The 21,149-nt window shown below is 32.8% G+C and overlaps 1 protein-coding gene across 6 annotated transcripts in view; it reads right to left on the bottom strand.

Annotated features, from left to right (window-relative positions):
- The window catches only part of LOC130904206 (alpha-catulin), a 193,750-nt gene extending 175,232 nt beyond the window's left edge, over positions 1 to 18,518 (bottom strand). For 3 of the 6 annotated variants that reach the window (XR_009060823.1, XM_057816836.1, XM_057816837.1), the window contains exon 1: positions 17,753 to 18,512. Coding sequence is in view for 5 of the 6 variants with exons in the window: in XM_057816836.1 (XP_057672819.1) it covers positions 17,753 to 17,800 (48 nt within the window). In the remaining variant the exon portion in view is untranslated. Of the gene's footprint in view, positions 1 to 17,752 lie in introns of all 6 variants that reach the window. The other 3 variants (XM_057816834.1, XM_057816835.1, XM_057816838.1) reach the window with 1 other exon arrangement.
- Between the last annotated feature and the right edge of the window lie 2,631 nt (positions 18,519 to 21,149).

Raw genomic sequence — 21,149 nt, 5'->3', positions numbered from 1 at the left:
AATGTTACTTCGGTCTAAATAGCACCCCCTTGTGTGTGGTTTGTTAATGTTTTTTTCCAATTGTGTTAATGAAAGATTTTGAGATTTTTGTCTCTGTCATTGTGAATAACACCATAATTATTTCAATGAACCTCACATAAAACTTGTCTTAAAAATAAGTTGTCTATGCGAATTAAGGGTTAGTGTCCCCAAAGTCTCTTCTTAAAAACATACTTTATCGAAACTATGAAACGACCTTGTTTAACAACTAGCAGAGTGTACAATATTGACTATAAATTTTTCCTATACAAAGGTAAGTAGTAAGTCAGGCAACGCTCTCGAAAAATCGGTATAAGTCCAGCAACGCTCATAAGACTGGCAACGGTGTCGAAAAAGATTAAAACGTAGCAGATTTGTGCTTTAGACGGTTGTGTCTTTTCGAGTCAGAATGAATAACCGATATAAGTTCACGTTTCAAAAAAGAGTTTTACTGTAACTTGGTTTCTGCGTACGAACGAGGATAACGAAACTATGTTTATCAAATTTCAACAATAATTTCGGAACTCACGCACTTCAGAACGGCAGCAGGTGTTAGACAGGGTTGCATTCTTTCACCTACCTTATTAACATTTATAGGGAATCCGACATGAGAGAGGTTCTAGATGAGTGGCAAGACGGAATTTCAGTTGGCAGATAGAGGATCAACAACCTGCGCTACGCCGACAACACACTGATCTTAGCGTCAATCATACCAGCAAGAGGCACATCTCCGACTAGATGGGTAGACCAAAAAAAACCCTTAATGAATATGAATATCCTTCGGACGATAATGGGAAGAGAAGGAGGACTAGCTGATAATGCATTTTTACTGTAGACAAGATTTTTGACACACTATAACCAAAAACAAATGGAATGAACATAAAACAATAATCCAAAAGAAAAAATATAAAATGTTCTATGAAGTGAGAAACTGTATAAATTTACAACTCCATGTAACATCCATGTATAAAGTGGAGTCACGTACTTATTATAAAATAAACTGGTTATTGGAAATCAGATAACGATCTTAATAATCCTTGAAATCCGTATACACACTCAAAAAGCGAGCAATATTATATATAATAATTGTTCGTGACTAATTTCTCAACATTTCATTTAAATATGGGAGTAATTGCTTGTCCGTGCAGGTTTCAAGCTAATCGAAAACATTCTTCTTTGGCTAAAAAACTAATTGGCAAACATATTTATTTTATTTGAGTTAATAAGAAAACCAAATATAGGTACTGAAGCATTTTCAAAATCTACACATCCATGGAAAATTCAGAGAGAATAAACACATTAGTAAACTGATAACATCATGAAACGAGATTTCTCCGTGAAATTTTTATTTCAAAATCGAAAATTATTGGTGTTCCCGATAGTAATTCATTGATTTCCATGAAGGAATATGTAAATTATATATACATATTCAATAATGTATTTATTGGATAGAAACTTTAAGAAAAATTTCACTTTATATGAAAGTTATGACATGCTATTATCGACAACTTTTTAACTGGCCATAAAAAGGTGACCGAACAAGGAAATCGTTCCATTGTTTTATATACAAGGAAACAAAAGTGAATGTTCTCCAAATGGTCTTCATCTAAAAAGATGGAGATTACAACAAAAAGATTAATGCAGGTATTTGAAAAATAGTTTGAATGTTTATAATTATCATTCAAATAGTCTTTATAATCACTATCTACGTAAACATGTAGAGAAGAAAAAACGGATAGTTGATTGGTCATATACTATTTACATAGTTTAAAAATTGTATTACTGGACAAAACTATTCACTCGCAACTATGAATCAACCACGTTGTGGAGAGAGAACATAAAACGTGATAGTATTTTCAATAATTGGTTGTGCACATATTGTGGCTTAGTAGTCATTTCTGTTTTATTACTGAAGATATCAATTTGTTGTCGACCTCCCACTCCGTTCGCAAATATCAATAAAATCTTAGTGTCGATTCTGAATCGATTCGAACAGATTTCTATGTGGTTATATTTTAAAAAATTTGAATTTAGTTTTTGTTTATGTTAGTGCATAAGCTCCTTTCTATCCATATGGGTTCTACCTCCTCATTGCATCTTTCCTCCCGTATTTCCGTTCCATTCCTTATTTCTTTTTCTTTAGTTCTCAGCTGCTACACACGTAGTTAATGCGAATTTCATTAATTTTTTTTCGACCAATGCAAATGCATTTATGTTTACGATTCGATGTTTTGATTGGTAAACAGTGGAGATGAGAGTCCACGTGGACTGACGGTAAACATTATTTTTCATTTCTTAATTTGGTATGAGTGCCGTGTGTTATTTATGAAATATCTTCTGCAATTGATATAAGAAGAACTATACCACTTCCTGACAAAGAGTTTCAAGCTGGGAACTTTAAGCTAGAAAAACTAGAAAAGCTCATCGCTCTTTTCGTAAAGTGAAAATTCATATTAATAAAAGCCAGCAAAATAGTTCTTGTTACGATAACTTACCGGTTTTATCGCGTAATCACTTCTGACTATATATTTCTTTCAATAGAATTCATCATAAAAAAATTGAATGCTCGAATAGGTAATAACTTAAAACTCACATTAACTTAGTGTAATAAATCTTAACCTGTAATATTAACAATCTAGCGACATTACTGAAACTTATGGTACGTTTTAAAATGAAAATTGAAATTGTAGTTCGAAAACGTATTTTCGACAAAAAATATCGTATATCATTTTTTTAATACATATTTGTAGTAAAAATGGCAATATCACATAATGTTTATTGAAATGGTGTTTGTACCAGAAGAGTCATATGTCAAAGGAAAAACTAACGAAATAATTCTTTCTTCGTTAGTGAACAAATTATTCAGTTTTAATCTTCATTTCTCTATACCCCAAAATAAAATAAATCATTATCTAAATTGTTTAGTTGTATCCCAACTAGTATTATTGTTACGTTTTCAATGGGATACTTAATATAAATATATGAAATCATTAACTTAAATTCTTGAAATTTTGAATTTATTTAGTGACTTAGAATATATGTAGGTACTTACTGATATAGCTTTGGACCCAGTTGTGAAACCTTACCTACAACAAAAAATTTTGTTAATAGTACACTAAAAATATTTAAAAAAAAAACTTCATTATTGGAAAGCAAAAAAAAAGAGTGAAAATAATATTTTAAACTGGCAAAAATCAGTTATTTAATATAGTAAATTCATACACTCCTCTTGTTCATTAATTTGTGAAATTGGCTATAGTGTTCACACAGCTCCTTTGATTTTTTAATTATTTCCATAATGCAGTACACTACTATCAAGCATTTGACTGGTATTAGCTAAGCCTAAAAATTCCAGGACCTTCTTAGGAAAAATCATTTTAGCGATTGAATATTGCACCATTTAGTCATTTTCCGAGTATTTTAATTGAAATAAGTACAACATAATCTAATATCTGTATAAATTCAAGATCTCCACTGTCACTTTACATTATCTCTAAGGGCGAACTCAATTGTTTTTGTTAGAAACGATCTTCAAAGTATGATTTCGATCACAGATTGGAATTTTGCCGGTGGTACCAGGATGCAGTCAGGATAATCCGTAGTTCCAGCATTCCATTTAGTGGTCGGATGAAGCTACTTTCAAGCTGCACGGTAGGGTCAATCGTTATAGCTGTGTGCACTGGAACGACCAGAATCATCACGACTGCATTGAAGTAGAATTAATCCTGCCTGGGATGTATGTGTGGGCAGGTATCCATGCAGGTTCTTACTTTTTTGAAAAGTTATTTCGAAATGCTGGAAGATTCACGTGGGAAAATGGACAACGATCCAACAACGGCGATCACCTGTCATTTCATGCGGGAAGGAGCTTTGCCGCATTACGCGTTATCTTTGCGAGAGTACCTTAATGCTCATTCGTTAAGTGTCTCGTACAGTCATGTGACCTGACACCCAATAATTTCTTCCTGTGGAGCCTTTTCAAGGACCACGTTTTTGCAAGAGGGCCACGCACGCAAATACGTGACAGTAATTGAGGGTCGTCATATACCATATGTAGTAACCAGTTGCAATAATCCAACCTTATATCGTAATAACGATCAACCAATTGTTGATGTAGTACTATATGATATGGATGAAATCTAAAAGAAATATAATGTCCTATTAAATATCTTTCCGGAATGATAAATGAATTATTATGTTAACATATAACCATGCCCAAAAATAATATTATGCGGGTATATTTTGTTTAAGAAACATATCTTTTTACATCATAATTTACCTGTGTAATGTCAAAATACGTTGAACGGTGGTTCTGCTTTTCCCCAAGTCTCTACTTATTGCTCTAATACTTAAATGCAGGTTAAATTGCACATATGCCAAAATATTTATTGTGTTTTCCTCTGAACGACCTCTGTCGCGTCTTCTAAATACAGGAAGTTTTACATTTCCTGTCGTTCTTAAACAGTGTATGAGTCGACGAAAAGCTCTGCTAACGGGATGACATCTTTGGGGTATGGTATGGTATATACCATACATTCAAAGTAAATGCCTATCATATCAAATGCTTCTTCGTTTGTAAGAATCATCTTAGATATAACTTTTAAGTAAATTTTATATCGAATTTAATGCACACAAATCGCAAAGACGCGTAAATGAACAAATTACTAGGTTTATTAATTTGGCACAAGACATATCTTTTTGTTTTGTTTTTTTCATAGCCTACTACTTGTTTTTATATATTTCCATTTTAACTTCCATAACTTCCATTATAGAACAAGGAAAGACAATTTTGAGGAATCAAAAAATGTTCAGTCAACCCGGAGTAATTTATGTTTAAAGGAAAATACTTAAAATATACACATTTCTTAGGATATTTCGTAATACGAAAAAGATATCGACATGCGGTTTTCGGTATTCTGTTGCGAATTTGTTCTACTTTTATTTTCCTTAATCAAAACTGCATGTTTCCATTTAACATTTTCCAAGGGGAGCTAGATTCAAAAAAATTAATAAATAGCGCCCTCTACCGTATACGTTACACATTAGGTTGTTTCGATCTTATAACTCTAAGATTGGTAGAAAAGAGCTCTCTTTAAAAAGACTAAGTTTGCATAGATAGGTTAAGTAGAACTAGACTCCAGGCGTTTTTTCATAATAAAGTTCCCGCTTCCCCCTACCTGTTATTTGAATAAATAGACTACTAAAACTTGTGAAATTAATTATACGCTGAATTTTGTGAAGAATACGATAATCATAGAATGCATCTTAATTGGGCAAAATTTGTAAATAATTCGTTTTATAATTTTTGGTATTTAATTACGCTCTAGCGGTAGACCTACAACTTTGTAAATAATTTCCAGGTTGTTCTCGAGGTCACTTTTGTTATAAACTTTTGTTTTCCGAAGCTGTAGTATAAACAATTCCTGAAATATGGCCGAGAGCCTTTCTTATTGGGACACCCGGTACAATGTTATTTTCACAGTCAACTATTTACATTCTGATAAGATTTCGACCAGTTCAATAATTCGACATCTTTCTATATCTTTGCTCAGCGGCGGCCTTAAGAGGTGTCGAACAGGGCAATCGCCCGGGGCGCCGCTCTTGCAGGAGTACCCTAATTTTATATTAAATATGAATTTGATTGAAATGCAAAAATTTTATAATCTGGTACATTTAACATAACAGCTGCTCTGAAAATTCACAAACTGAATTGCTAATGTAAGCATTTCCTTTCCTCTTTTGTTTTAAGAACATTTTTTCTTGTACTGATTCAATATGAAGTTTATGTTTTCTTGAAGTTTTTAGTATTTACTTCCTTCTAATGACTAATTAGAGTACAAACTAAAGAAGGTGAGTTTTCAACTTTAAACAACACTCATTAATTCTAAAGGGTCTTTCGTAAGCCGCAATTAAAACAATAGTGTTAAACAGTGAGTCAGTAATTAATAGAATTTCTCACTGTAAACATAGAATAAAAATTTGTACTATTTTAATTTAACCCGGATCATTTATAATGATATATACAGGTGTATTTGACAGTTTTTGACACGAATTTAATCCCAAATGATTTGACTTTGAGGGATAATTGGCAGAAATGTTACGTAGCGTCATATTTTCTTGCTTTCTCACCCCTATATACAGCGGGGAGTAACATACATATATAAGGAAAACTTGTATATCACGAAATTTACAAAAGAGTTGATAATAACATTTGTAGAACGAATTTTGTCATATTTTGACAAATAAAAAACATATTTGGTATAAATCTAAATTTGTATAATGAAAAATTCAATTGTCAAATCATAAATATAAAACTAATAAGTAATATTATAATCCATTCAGTAACAAACAATACAAAAAAAATCACTATCTTATCGGACTATTTTCAAGGGAGTCATTGGAGTTTTCGTGAATATTAGTATTTTAAACTTTGAGAAGGCCGTGAGGGGAAGCTCAACCGGCATTTTGGGGACTTTTGTAAAAATTCAACTATAGTGATATTTTATCAACTGGGTAAAATTCAGCTTTACCCTAATTGTTTCCCATTGACTGGGTGATCGTTCGTATAACGTACTTCGAGACTAATTAAAAAAATACGCAAAATACTCAAACCACAACGTGTGTCTTAGTCGCTTCAAACCAAATGTTTCAGGCTTAGTAGGTAATCAAAGGAAAAAGGAAAATTCTAGGCGTATTGGTGCTTTTGATAATCGCAGACCTAACCTAACCAACTGGACTTTGTAGCCATCACTCACCAGTTCATGTAGTTTTGGATTGCATTACATATCATTTCGGCCATTATGACTTCTAAAAAGGCTCTATTGTCTGCAAAACTTGAAACTACTGTGTTTCTATGGCTCGACTAAGTAACACCCGGCCGGCTACTAATATAATTAATTTGGAAGTATGCGTCAGATTGTAAGAAAATATTGAAATAACCCATTATTTCTAAATATACAAAAAATATTTGTTTATATTGATTATTATTATCCTTTTAAACAATACATTTTTTTTAATTTTAGTTTAACGTGCCTCACCACCGCTGTTCATAGGCACATAAACAAAAAATATGAAAATTACTTTAAGAACCACTAACAGGAATTCTATTGGGGCACTGCAGATACTGCAACGTGCAAGTTTTGTTGCACAGAGGACGAAACCTCTATCCACATTCTCTTGAAGTGTGAAACACTAAGGAAATCCCGATCACTACACCTAGGAGCGTAAGAAATAGAAAACGAAGATCTCTAGCAATTAAAGCCATTCTCAAATCCATACATCTATAAAATAAAAATGAATCGCAAAATGTGTTGGTAAGCGCATAACTCAACAACGCCTGGACCAGTTTGGCCAAATCTTTTTTTAAAATGTTCGTTGAATTTCAAGGATGGTTTTTACGGCGAGAAAAATTAGAATTATTGCTGGAAAAACCCTAAAAATAGCTCTTTTCTTTTTCCCATACAAATGATTTGTAACTAAAACGTAGTCAATTTGAGCACTCACTGTTGTCTAAGCAATGTAGGTGTGTTCCTAACGTCAAAGATCATATCTATCAAAACAATGTGTGTGTGTGCGTTGGAGCACAGAATACATAGTTGGAGGAGTTTAATGTCGCGTTCCGAAACTCGCGTTTCTTTTGTATTAGTTTCGGCACGCGAGATAAAATGCAGCAGTTTCCACGTCATTACATCAGTCAAACAAAAATCGCGTTAGCAACAGTGTTTTATTATTTTTTTGACTTATCATATCAAATTAAAAAAAAAAAAAGTTGTCTGTTACCTAATCTACTGAGTTTGCTTTTATCAACTGATACACGAAACAAATTCGTATATCGTGTTTTTTGCAGAGTGTTTAGTTAGTTAGTGTTTGATTAGTTCGTGATTAGTGAAAAAATAATGTATATTTGATATGCCTCCTATAAGACGAAGCAATTTAGGTAGAAGAACCAGAAATGCTACAAACCAAGCTAATTACCGATCTAATCGTACTGCACAAGAACGTGACGACGGAAATGAACGTGAAAGAATTCGGATATCACAAACGCGTGAAGCGCGAGCGCGACATTCAACTAATAATCGTGCAAGTTTGAATCGAGCTGCTTTCAGTTACGATGTGTCAATTGACTACAGTAACTACCAATGTGTTGTTATTGGTTCTATGAACTCGGTTTGCTCACACTGTAAGGCATTAAAATACAAAAACGAAGCCAATGGATTGTGTTGCGCAAATGGTAAAGTGAAATTGATACCATTGGATCCACCACCAGAACCATTGTACTCATTGGTTTCAGGAATAGGAACAGATTCTATACACTTTTTGACACATATCCAACAATATAACAATTGCTTTCAAATGACTTCATTTGGGGCAACAAATGTAGTTCGGGAAAATTTTATGCCAACTTTCAAGGTATGTATTTACTTGAAAATGACGCTCATTGGGATCAAACTCTCAATGATGCTGTAATATCATCACACGCTCATCAAATACGAACATTGTTTTCTATAATCATATCTACATGCTTCCCATCAAACCCAATTGATTTGTGGATCAAGTACAAAGATTATATGTGTGATGATATTTTGTATCAAATACGGAATAGAATGGGAAATCCAAATATACAAATCAGTGAAGAAATTTACAATGAAGCATTGATTTCAATTGAGGACATGTGCTTGATAATGTCAAACAAACTATTAATTCAATTAGGCCTGACGGCGCCCAATCGTCCAATGCATGACGCTTTTAACCAAGAGTTGCATCGAGAAAGACTGTATGATCTCAACGCTTTGAAAGAATTAATTCAAACAAATCTTCCACTGTTAAATGAACAACAGAAGTATGTATTTGAAACTCTTATGAAAGTAACAAATGATGAAACTGGAGGAATTTACTTCTTAGATGCACCTGGTGGTACAGGAAAAACTTTTTTGATTTCATTAATATTAGCAACAATTCGCTCACAAAATAAAATTGCACTTGCACTCGCTTCGTCGGGAATCGCAGCAACTTTGCTTGAAGGTGGTCGAACAGCCCATTCAGCACTAAAATTGCCATTAAATATGCAAAGCAATAAAACTCCAACCTGTAACGTTTCGAAGAACTCTGCAATGGCAAAGGTTTTGCAGCAATGTAAATTGATTGTTTGGGATGAATGCACGATGGCACATAAAAAATCTTTGGAGGCTTTAGACAGAACCTTAAAAGATCTACGGAGCAATAATAACCGATTTGGTGGTGCAATGATTTTATTAGCAGGAGATTTTCGTCAAACATTGCCAGTGATTCCACGATCAACGCCAGCTGATGAACTCAATGCATGTCTAAAGTCCTCCAATTTGTGGAAACATGTCAAAGTACTTCATTTAAGCAAGAATATGCGTGTCGAGTTGCAAAATGACCAATCTGGAAACATATTCTCTAAACAACTCATTGACATTGGTAATGGCAAATTACCTATAGACATGTTGACTGGCTGCATTAACTTTCCTCAAAGTTTTTGTCAGTTAACTCAATCAAAAGATGAACTTATTCAGAAGGTGTTTCCAGATGTTTCTCAAAATTACAGAAACCATGATTGGTTGAGCGAACGAGCTATACTGGCTGCAAAAAACATAGATGTAAATGAATTAAATTTCAAAATTCAAGAACAAATTACAGGCGAATTGAGGATATATAAATCAGTTGATTCGGCTACTAATCAAGATGATGTAGTCAACTATCCACCGGAATTTTTAAACTCGCTGGATTTGCCAGGATTGCCACCTCACAATCTTCAATTAAAGGTCGGATCGGTGGTTATAATGTTGCGAAATATCAACCAACCGCGTCTTTGCAACGGTACACGGTTAGCGATAAAAAAATTACTAAACAATGTGATAGAAGCAACTATACTCAAAGGAAAGTATAAAGGAGAAGATGTTCTCATACCGCGCATCTCTATGATTCCGACTGATGTGCTATTTGAGTTTAAACGACTACAGTTTCCAGTGCGGCTTGCTTTTGCTATGACTGTAAACAAGTCCCAGGGGCAATCATTAAGTGTTTGTGGTATTAATCTAGAAAACCCATGTTTCTTACATGGTCAATTGTATGTTGCCTGTTCCCGTGTTGGAAAACCATCAGATTTGTTTATCTATGCGCCAGGTAATCAAACAAAAAACATCGTATACCACAAAGCACTACAATGATAATAATAATAATTATTTATGATTCACATGATTAACAATAAAGCGATTACTTACTTTTAAATCCTTATATATGTTTTATTTAATTATTTTTTATTCACAACGCCCTATCACCAGGGTGACGGTTCTGTTCAGGAGAATTTTTTAAAATACGTAGGCACAAAAACTGCCACATTACAAATCTTTTTGACAGGACGAAGTCTGTCGGGTCAGCTAGTACATACATAAAGAACCACTACAAAACTATCACAATACATGAATTATATTTTCTGGTTCAGGTTGGTCGCTTTAAGGAATTATAAGACTTCTAAGCAACTTTAAGCGACTCGACAATTAGGCAGAGAAAAGGACTCATTACCCGTGAGTTAATTTGGTGTATTTGGTGTAGTTAATAGGCGTCTTGTTGTTTTCACGGCTTCTCTTATACTCAAAAAATTTAGATGGAGATGAGAAGTAGATAGTTGGATGAATGAATATTTGTCTAAAGATAGAGCCAAGAATCTTGGATGTTGTTGGAGGTTTTTGATGTTAATTTTGAGACCTTTATCAAGCTCAATTAAGATTTTTGAGGTGTCTTTAACACGACCATGTTCAGCTTCGTTTCCATGGGTTTTAAGCTACGATGGAAGGCAGATGAGAGAGAGTTGAATCATGAGTTTGGTATACATTATATCCGAGATTCATCTATGGAACGTAAATATAAGGCGTTCGAAATTTATCTTGAATTGAAATAAGTTTTATAGATTTTCATAACTTAAATACAATCATAAGAAGCAGTTATTTTGATTAAAAATTGACTTAGAGAGACACTTTTTAAAGACAATTAATTGTTTTTGAAAATTTTCTTTTATAAATGACGGTTTATTCGTGTTGAAAAAATTTATTGAAGATAAATAATTTGTTACTCTATATTATATATTAAATAGAAAATTATGAAAGCGCTTTGCAAAAAAGGCAAAAATCAATGAAAATCCTGAACTTAAATATTTGTTTTAACAAAATATAGCTGAAATAATCTTAATAGTAAAAAATATCCCAATATTACGAGCTGTAGATAACATATATTCAAATATTTTTGGTGAAAACCACTTGTACAGAGAGACCACTGGACCCAATACGACCTTAATAATTGCTGTCCATTGGTTTAGTTAATGTAGCATTTTAGACTCGCATATATAAGGCAAATGTTGAGAAACAAAAATAATTTAAAAATGATACTGTGCTAAAATAGGAAAATGAGAAATATTTAGAAATAGATAGTGAATCTATAAGATAAAAAAACAACAAGATTCATCATTTATTATCTTTTAGAGCTAGCAAGCGCAAACGATACCAACTGTTTCAATTCAATGTTTATTAACGTACAAGACTGTACGTTTCCGATTCAGTCGGTGCCCTGTATAACACTTCTGAGCAAATGAAATTCCTACACAATAAAATATTTCTTGCTAGGACGTGAATAACATCAGACACGTCTAGGTTGATTGTTACAGCTCATAATTCTCGGAATGTAGTAATTATCTTCAGTTGGATGTTTTAGGGAAAGGGGTATCGGTTTCACTCCTACACATACTTGATACAATTCAACGTACTCAAATTATTATTGAATTTTCCTGCTCTACTTCATAACTCAGAAGCTATGTTTTAGAAATGCTCCATCATATTTGCCTACATATGACATAATTATTGTTCCAGGAATTAATGTCCCATCTACTCTAGGTAATGAGTTTGAAATTGGAATAAATTCAATTTTAGCGTTATTATGTACTATTTGAAAAAACCTGAAACAGGTCAATTTTTATTCTTAAATTGGCAATTTACAGTATGAAAATATTATCCCCCTCCAGCTCCCTCAATACCCGTTTTAGAACAAAACAGCGGCTATGGTAACCCGGAGAAAATTCCAGCGATAGAACCTCTTTGGCAGAATTTCATCCAACAATGTATTATTGGAAACATTTTTCAATAATTTAACATAATTTATATTTTTGTTTCGAGATTATGACTGTCAACGGACTGGAAATACGCAACTCTTCGGTCTCTCCATATTTCAAATGAGCTATGTGTTCTTTAAACCGGACATTTACGGATCTCTTAGTCTGTCCAACATACATCCTGTCACAATAGCTACAGCTAAGTTCATAGACACCACTCTTCTCCAAATCTGGTATTTTATCTTTAGGAATACAATTCTTTTAATGTAATGTTCGATCTATAATATATATTATAAACCAATTTTAAACCTACTTTGTCGAAAAATCTTTCCAATCCATTCGTATTAACAATATTGAAAGGTACCAGAGAAATTTTTCTAGTTTTTCATTCTGATTTTGGAAAGAGGTTTCACATAGAGATTTCTTAAACCTATGATTGTTAATTAACGTATCTATAATTCTCTTATCATATCCATTGAGTATAACTACGTTTCAATAAAAGTCCTTGTCTCATTGTATCTTTCGATGTTCAATGGAAAGAATTAGACGGGATGTACCTGCACGTTGCTGTGTTTTTCCTAAATATATTATTTTTGTACTTTACATATTTTTGTTAACTAAAAATATTCTTCTATGATATCAGCTCCTCAAGGTACTCCAAGGTCTACGGGAACGACATGTTGGAAAATAATGAACTTACATCAGAGAAGATTGAAATTTCCCCATCTTCAGTTTATGTATTATTCACTATGATAAATTCGATAAAAAATGAAAAACTTTCTGGTTTGATGTGTAGGTTTTCAAACTCCTTCGATAACCATCTTATCATCAGGAAATATTATAAACTATTTATATTTTATTTATATGGTCCAACCGTCATAGGCTTAAAAAATATTACGTGGAAACACTTTTCCAAAATCAAAATGAGAAACAATGAAAAATTGGTTTGGTACCTTCCAATATGGTTTACACGAAGGTATTGAGAAGAATTTTGAACAAAGCAGGCTGGTTTATACTTGAAACCAGCAATACAATAAAACAATTGTTGGATAACCTTGAGGATAAAATACCAAATTTGGAAAAGAGTAGTAATTAAATTAGATGTAGTTAATGTGATAGGAATCATGTTAGACAAACTAAGAGATCCATTACTGTCCGATTTGAAGTGCACAAGGCAAATTTAAAATATGCACAGACCGAAATGTTGACTATTGCCGATCACGTTGCCAGTCATAATCAAGAAATGAAATACATAATGTTAAATTGTTAAAAAATGTACCTATCCAATAATAAATTGTGAAATTTGAGAGTTTTGAGATATTTAAATGTTAGAACAGTTTTATCACGGACAAGGGGTCTATTCCTTACGACCCCTTCTATAGTTAAGGAATGAATATAGAATTTCCCGGCGAAGAGGTTTTCCCGCTGGAATTCTTTCTTGCGGGTAGAAGTTTATTGGTGGGGATATTTATTATAAATATGAAGGTCAAGTTATAACCTCCAGAATCTGGAGGCGGTTATCGAAACGCGTGTCAGACAAAGTAATTATCAGTGTTAGTGCAGAAGTAGTGTAAAGAATATGTTCAGTATGAAAGTCACCAAGGGATTCAGGATACATACTTTTTTAACGCTACTAATTAGTATATTTACATAAGAAAATTCACATCTAATATGTTTAGCTACTCTGTTGCATCCAAGAGCTGAACAAAGTACGAGTACTGAATTTAAATAAATTATTTCAAGTTGTTGCATAGCTTTAAACATATAACTAGTATCTGACACAATAAGTAAATTTGTTTCAATAAGAACTATATTAGGTGCAAAACAAAAAATTTCTTAAAAAATGGATTAACCGATCTCAAATACTTGAATAGTCAGTTTTCTCACTCCGCAAGCCATTAAATAAGATTCATTAGGTATGTCTACTATATAACGCCCACAAGAATCGGTAGTTTCGTCCACAATAAAATAGATGTATTAATTTTTGACTTCTTTTAATTTATCATCACAAATTACCTATACCAGAGAGGTGTAATTTGGCGGAATAAATATATGACAACATACTCGATGGAGACCAGAGCAAAAAACACCACAACTAAGCGGCTTCTAAGAACACTGCGATCAATAGCGGGATACACATTATTCGACAACAAGAAAATGATGAAATAAGGGAGATATGTGATATCCAGGATGTAGTGAGATGGGTGAGAAATCGCCAAAGAGAATGGAGAGATCCCGTGGACAAAATATCGGATGACCAATTGGCAAAGATTGCAAAGGAAAGAAAACCGAATACATCCCGACCACCAGAACGACCACCTACAAGATGGTATGAAAGCTGGCCTTCATCATTGATGCAAACACAGGAATAAGTCCTAACGTACGATGAAGGAGAAGAAGATCACCTATATTTAGATGGAGCACAACAATGTTAGTTGTTCTAACGAAATCGACGACGACTGGGGGTTTGAGCCTGAACTACTAATATGACATCCTTAATAAAATACTGGCAAATTTTAGTATTATTAATGGCGCGTGATTTAAATTATTTCAGATAGTTCACACTGGTACCTTACAACTAATAAAATCTCAAATTTATATTTTTGTTTATAATATTTCTCCAAAATTGCATCACGAATGATGCAATATTGAAAACTATTATGAAAAAATAATAAATTTGAAAATTTCTCAGTTGTAACCTTGTTAGAAGAAAAATATTGAAGTTATTGTAAGAGTACTTTTCCCGTTACTCAAGTGAAATGTAGACAAATTGGATTTTGGAAGTAATATGATAATCCTTCAATTATAATCATAATAAGGTGAAAATAAAACTTGAAAAACATATAGACTTTTAAATAAAATATTGCATACAAAAATAAGCGAATAAAATGTTATTGAGTTATAAATATAATTAAGTGATTAGACATGATTTTAATAAATTTTATTACTTGAATTTCATAAAAAATCCTTTTCACTTAATTTAGTATTGTTTATAGCCAGCAGACATCTATTAAAGCGTTCCAAGTACTTATGAGAATTTGGAAACAAATGTATTACATTAATAAATTCATAATGTTATACACAATATTTTTTGAAAGTAATTTTAAACACTATACATAATCTGAAGGACACAAAAGCCCGAGCACAACACAACAATAATAAATCATCAAAACAAACTCTATACCAACATTAATTTATCCAGAATTTTATAGTTTTTTAAGAGGTATATTTACACAAATCATTAACTTGCAGAAGTAAACAATCAATTCTTGTTGTTCATTTAATGAAGTCGTGAACGTTGATCTACTGTCTAAAGGTACATGAGTTTTCTTCAAATCATTTATCTTCTATCATTTTGACTTTTGTAGCTCTGTCCCAACATGTTGTCTCACCTAAAATTTCCGTTGGGTGGATATCTAGAATAAGAACCTGCATTCTTTCAAACTATCTGAACTTTGAATATTGGAGAACCAACAAAATATTTACGAAAATTAAAGGAAGAAAACAGTCTTAAATATTGTTAAACGAAAATACTTTTACCGGAAAACTAATCGTTCACATTGATCGACTAACGGCCACTGATAGCGGTGAAGTCATGAATTAATAATGGAACAAAATTGCAAAAATCAACCCCCACTGCATATTTGGAAACTCCTAATTGACTACCTGTTATATTTTACCCGGTTAAGCCGGAATTGGACGCAAACTAGACCGTTATGAGTCGCTTTAGGACAACCACTTTTTCTGATTAAGATATTCAAATGAATATTTATTCAAATTCTTTCAAATATGTATATGAGCATATGCATGCACAGGTTTAGGAATATGCAAAAACTTGGCTGAATATGAAAAGTATACATGTGATTTGCATTTAGCACAGAATACGCTCTTTAATTATTAATAACATTAATTCGTTATATATTAAACCAGAATCGCGGTTAATACTACAACATCAGAATTCACTTAAAAAAAAAAGGATACCTATGACAATATATTAAATAAATGGAATAGCAAAAGATAACATATACAGGTGAACAAGTTGTATTTCCTTATCTTCAAAAACTGTCGAAGCAGTACAAGGCGTCGACCAGTGAGCTATCCATTCCAAAATTTCAAGTTAATCAGCAAGGCAGCATTTATCCGAAGTTTTCATTGATGCACCAGACGATATTTATTTATTTTAAAAGGTGGTGGTCATTTGCACTTTCTTTTACATTCATAGAAAATTTGAATTGGATTATTTACGATTACATGAGATCAACAACTAAGGGAGGGAGTTGCTTATTATTATGCGACCTTCTTTGACAGTAAGAGTCAAAGACAAAATTCAATTATAGAATTTTTGCAGTGTGATGAGACGAAGTAGGTATTAATATATTCGAAGCATCTACCTTGCAAATTCTACGTTATCTGAAATTTGAACATCTTGTTAACTACACGAGACATGTGCTTCGACTTATGTTCTCTATTATTGTAGCCAATAGTAGCAAGAAATAGACTTGTTCCAAGATCAAAAAGTAGGATGGAAATAGATAGCTGTGGTTATAAAACAATGAGTGTTAATCACATTTCTTTAGCACATTAAATTTAACCAAATTAATACTTCATTTTATTAAATGTTTTCAATTTACAAAATACTAGAATTATTATTGTATTATATAATTGGAATATTTTTTGATCCTTATTCTCCCTAAGTATGAACCGATGCTAATGCGAACTATGATAATATAGTTTTTGCAGTTAACGAAAAATATTTGCGCTAGTTATCCTATAGAAACTCCAAATCATTTAATCCTTGTTTACCAAAGCAAATGTGAGCCAAGAAACATTTTTTTTTATTTTTACAGCAATTTTTCAGAAGCTGAGGTGATTTTTAAAGAGCTTTTGTAATTTTTTTGAGGCTTTGACAGTTTACATAGCATTTCACTATAAAAATTCTATTATTTTCTATCGTAATACAACTAATGGGACACTGCAGCAGAATTCTTTTTCACTTTAACTGTATTTTTCAGAGCCGTCTTTATGCATGGGCCCAGCAGGCCCAGATCTAGGGCCCCAGGCTCTTGGGGGACGGGTCTTAAAGACCAACTAATAGTAGAAAAAATAATTTATGTTATGAATTTTGTTGAAAAATATACAAAATCAATTGGAATATCATTAAAACAAATTTTATCTAAAACATCAGGCTCAATGTATCAATAAAAAATTCAGAAACACTGCATAAACTTATTTTTTACGTAAAACTTTATACGTAACTTAATAAAGCTGCGCGAATTTGGCATAGGGCCCCCTGATTTTTTCACTGTTCCGAGTAAGAGTAAGAGGTACTCCACTAATTATAAGTTGTTTCATAAATTTTCTAGATACCTTCGCACCATCACACTTATTCGGCTTCGAAATCACTTTGGAATAGAAATTTTCGTTGATATATTTTTGAAATCCACAATATATTTAGGATAAAGTAGTTACGGTCGGACACCCGGTATTTCAAAGCATAATTTAATCTTTAAGTTATTATCTAACAAGATTACATTTTGTAGGTCTTCATTCCATTACGCTTTCCTTAGATCTACTCAGCTATTTATAGTCTAATAATGAATGAATTATAGTTACCTTGCCGTTCATCCCTCTATTGGACAAACATGACCTGTTCAAGCTCATGATGTTCTTCGTTTACAGCTTTTTAATCACTATATTTTACGCGCGTTTTAGAACGTCTCAGAAATTGTAACACTTATCATTTAACAGTTCTCTTAGTTCTTAAAAACGTAGATATGTCTCGGAAACACATTCATCTAAGTCTATTTCTACTTATTATCTTGTCAATTTTATAAAACAGTTTGAACGAATTCCTTAAAAATCTCATCTATTTATATCTAATTAACTAACAAGCTCTAATTGTTTGATATGTCTATCGTTACTAAGGGACTCTTCTGTAGGGTAAAAAATTATTTTCTATTGAATAAAATATAATATCACAACGATTAAGGTACGTATTTAATTATTATTGTGTTACCTTCTTATGGATTAACTCACTCTATTCGAAAACAACTTATTTAAATTCTAATTCAGTCACATGCACTTGATGATTATCTACTTGGTGTTTTTTATTTCTTCGAAACTGACGAAAAAGTAGTTGAAAAAAAGTAAGTGAAAAAGTGCGTTCATTTGACAGTAGTTCTAACAGGTGTATAGTTGATAGAAAACACGTTTTTTTATATACCAACTAATTGATTATCGTTAAGCATAGATTTTTTTAAAACTTTTTCAATAAGTTCTTTATACGTTACAGTAGAAGCTTATACATTAAAATTATTAAATAAATGAGTGGAAGAACAACGGGGAGTAAACCGTCATGTACGGCTGCTCCGGGAAGACTATTCAATCGCGGCGATGGTTTGGTTATTTAGGTACCGTTATTAAAGAACGACACTCCGTAAACGGAGCTGACGTTTGAGAAGTAACGGTTTGAGGAAGAGCTGGGACACGATGTATGAAAATTTCGGGATATAATTAACGGAATGCGTTATATTCTCAAAAAAAAACGTATATCTACATTTGAATGTTCATTACTTGACAAAGTTTGATTATTTATAGATGTATACCATCGCATACAAACCATCAATTCTTATTGAATAATTAGTTCTGAAATTGGAATTTCCTTTTTCGTTTCTCGCTTCATTGTTATATTTTAAAAAGCAATTGAATAGAACCAGTGTTCCCAACTTCTAATTATGCTTCTCCTTTTTATTAACCGTTATTATCTTGATCCTTTCTTTATCATACCAATGTAAAGGGAACGTTGACAAGAAAATATTGTTTTCTTGACGATATAATCATATTCATTTTATAGATACAAACAACTAGTTTACCTAGGTCAATACAATTCTAAAGGCCCCCTTTCATGGGTCTATGATATTTTATTTGAATCATTCGATCATGGTTCCATCAGTTTTGACAACCGATACATGTTGAATAATTATAGTAGAAAATAGAGTAACTTGAAATCATGTATGTAGGTTAATCAGTTGCTCAAATCGAGATGAAATACGTGGGATGAACAATGTAAATATATGAAAAAATCGGGGTTGGAGAAGTAGATGAAAAGAGGTTGAGGGAAATTCGACATACCTAAATTAGAGTTTCTAGAATCCTTGGTGATATTCATACTGAACATACTGTTTATACTACCACTACTACTACACTTACACTTACAATTACATTGTTTGAGGCTCGTTTGGATAATCAAGTTATCGTTTTCCGAGAATGAAGTTTACGTGTGAGTGTTGATATAGTAGTAGTATAAACAGTGTGTTCAGTGTGACATACCTTTACAAACGAGGTGTTAACTTTATATGTGACAATGATTAGCACTGAAATATCGTAACACCCTAATTTATTGAGAAAGTATATAGGACATTGTAGCCTTCGTGGTGGAACAAAAAGACAACACAGTAGGTATACATGGAGATAACATAACATACCTGGCCGTAAAGACCATCAAAGACGTTGTAAACGAGGTGGGAGAAGCTAAATTTCATGAGCCTCGACATTTCCTGCATCATATGTGAATTGGGAACTTGTTGGCATACAACGTTAGCAATATCTTTCCGTGTTGCAAATCCTCTATCAAGTAGTAGTTATTTAATTTTGCCAATGATATAAAAGTTACATGGCGTAATTTCAGAGTACGGTGGGTGTTCCAGTTTTTCCCATTCCCAACATCGTTACTTTCATCTTGTACTACACGCGCCAAATTATTGATTTCACAGCCCGCTTTTTGATTCGTTTCCATATCTACGAGAAAAAAATAGTGGCTATGACTTCGGCTCCAACCCTTGTATATATTGGAACTAATGGCTACATGGATGATGCATTGATTTTTAACTAACACCATTAAATGCGGCACTAATAGAAAATTGACTTAATTTACCCGCCAATATCATTTCCGTAGCTTTTTTTTCCTCTATGCACTAATATTTAAGATTTGCTGTTACTAAAATAGAATATTTTCAATTACCGTTCGTGCTAAACTAACTACTGAAACTACTTTTTGCGTTGCGGCTTAGCATATTTCGAAGAACAATTGCTACCATTTTGTATAGAGTAATCTCAATAGTTTGAGCTGCATGTACTTCACAGAACTTTATGCAAGTGGTATAAAAATAAATAAATCCAAAACTAAAATAGTGATAGTTCATAGACAAGACAACAATTCTCCACAAACATCAGAAATTGCAGGCTACGAAGTGGTAAACAATTTTAACTATCTTGGTTCCTTAAGTACAAAATCTGGGAAATACGAAATCGAAATACGCCGTTGTCTGACTATGGCAAGCTCAGCAACTACCAAGTTGAATAAAATATTGAAAGACAAATCTATCACCTACCTTATTAACATTTATAGGGAATCCGACATGAGAAAGATTCTAGATGAGTGGCAAGACGGAATATCAGTTGGCAGATAGAGGATCAACAACCTGCGCTACGCCGACAACACACTGATCTTAGCGTCAACCATACCAGCAATAGCAGAAATTATGACCAGCGAAAAATATTGCTTAATAAATCCAAAACGAAAATAGTGATAGTTGATAGACAACAATTCTCCACAAACATCAGAAATTGCAGGCTACGAAGTAGTAAACATTAAAAAAACAGTAAAAATCTATCACGAAAACAACGAAACTCCGTTTAGTTGATGCTCTTATCTTCCCCATTGCAACGTACGCAGCCGAAACATGGATTATAAACAAAGCAGATAAAAACCGAATAGAGGGTTTCAAAATGTGGGTTTATAGACTACTCTTACGAGTATCATGGACAAAACACCGAACCAACGTATCCCTATTACAAGAAAATGGTCTACGTACAAGGCTGCTAACTAGAATAAAACACACGTATCTGCAATACCTGGAACATATAGCTAGAAGAACAGGAACAATGGAACGTTTAATCATAGAAGGGAAAGTAGAAGGCAAAGGCACAAGAGGATATCTCTAACTATATG

Source organism: Diorhabda carinulata, chromosome 2, assembly GCF_026250575.1.
Source record: "Diorhabda carinulata isolate Delta chromosome 2, icDioCari1.1, whole genome shotgun sequence".
In the NCBI taxonomy this organism is placed as follows: Eukaryota; Metazoa; Arthropoda; class Insecta; order Coleoptera; family Chrysomelidae; genus Diorhabda; species Diorhabda carinulata.
Note: the sequence above shows the minus strand (reverse complement) of the source record. Positions and strands in the feature narration are given on the sequence as shown.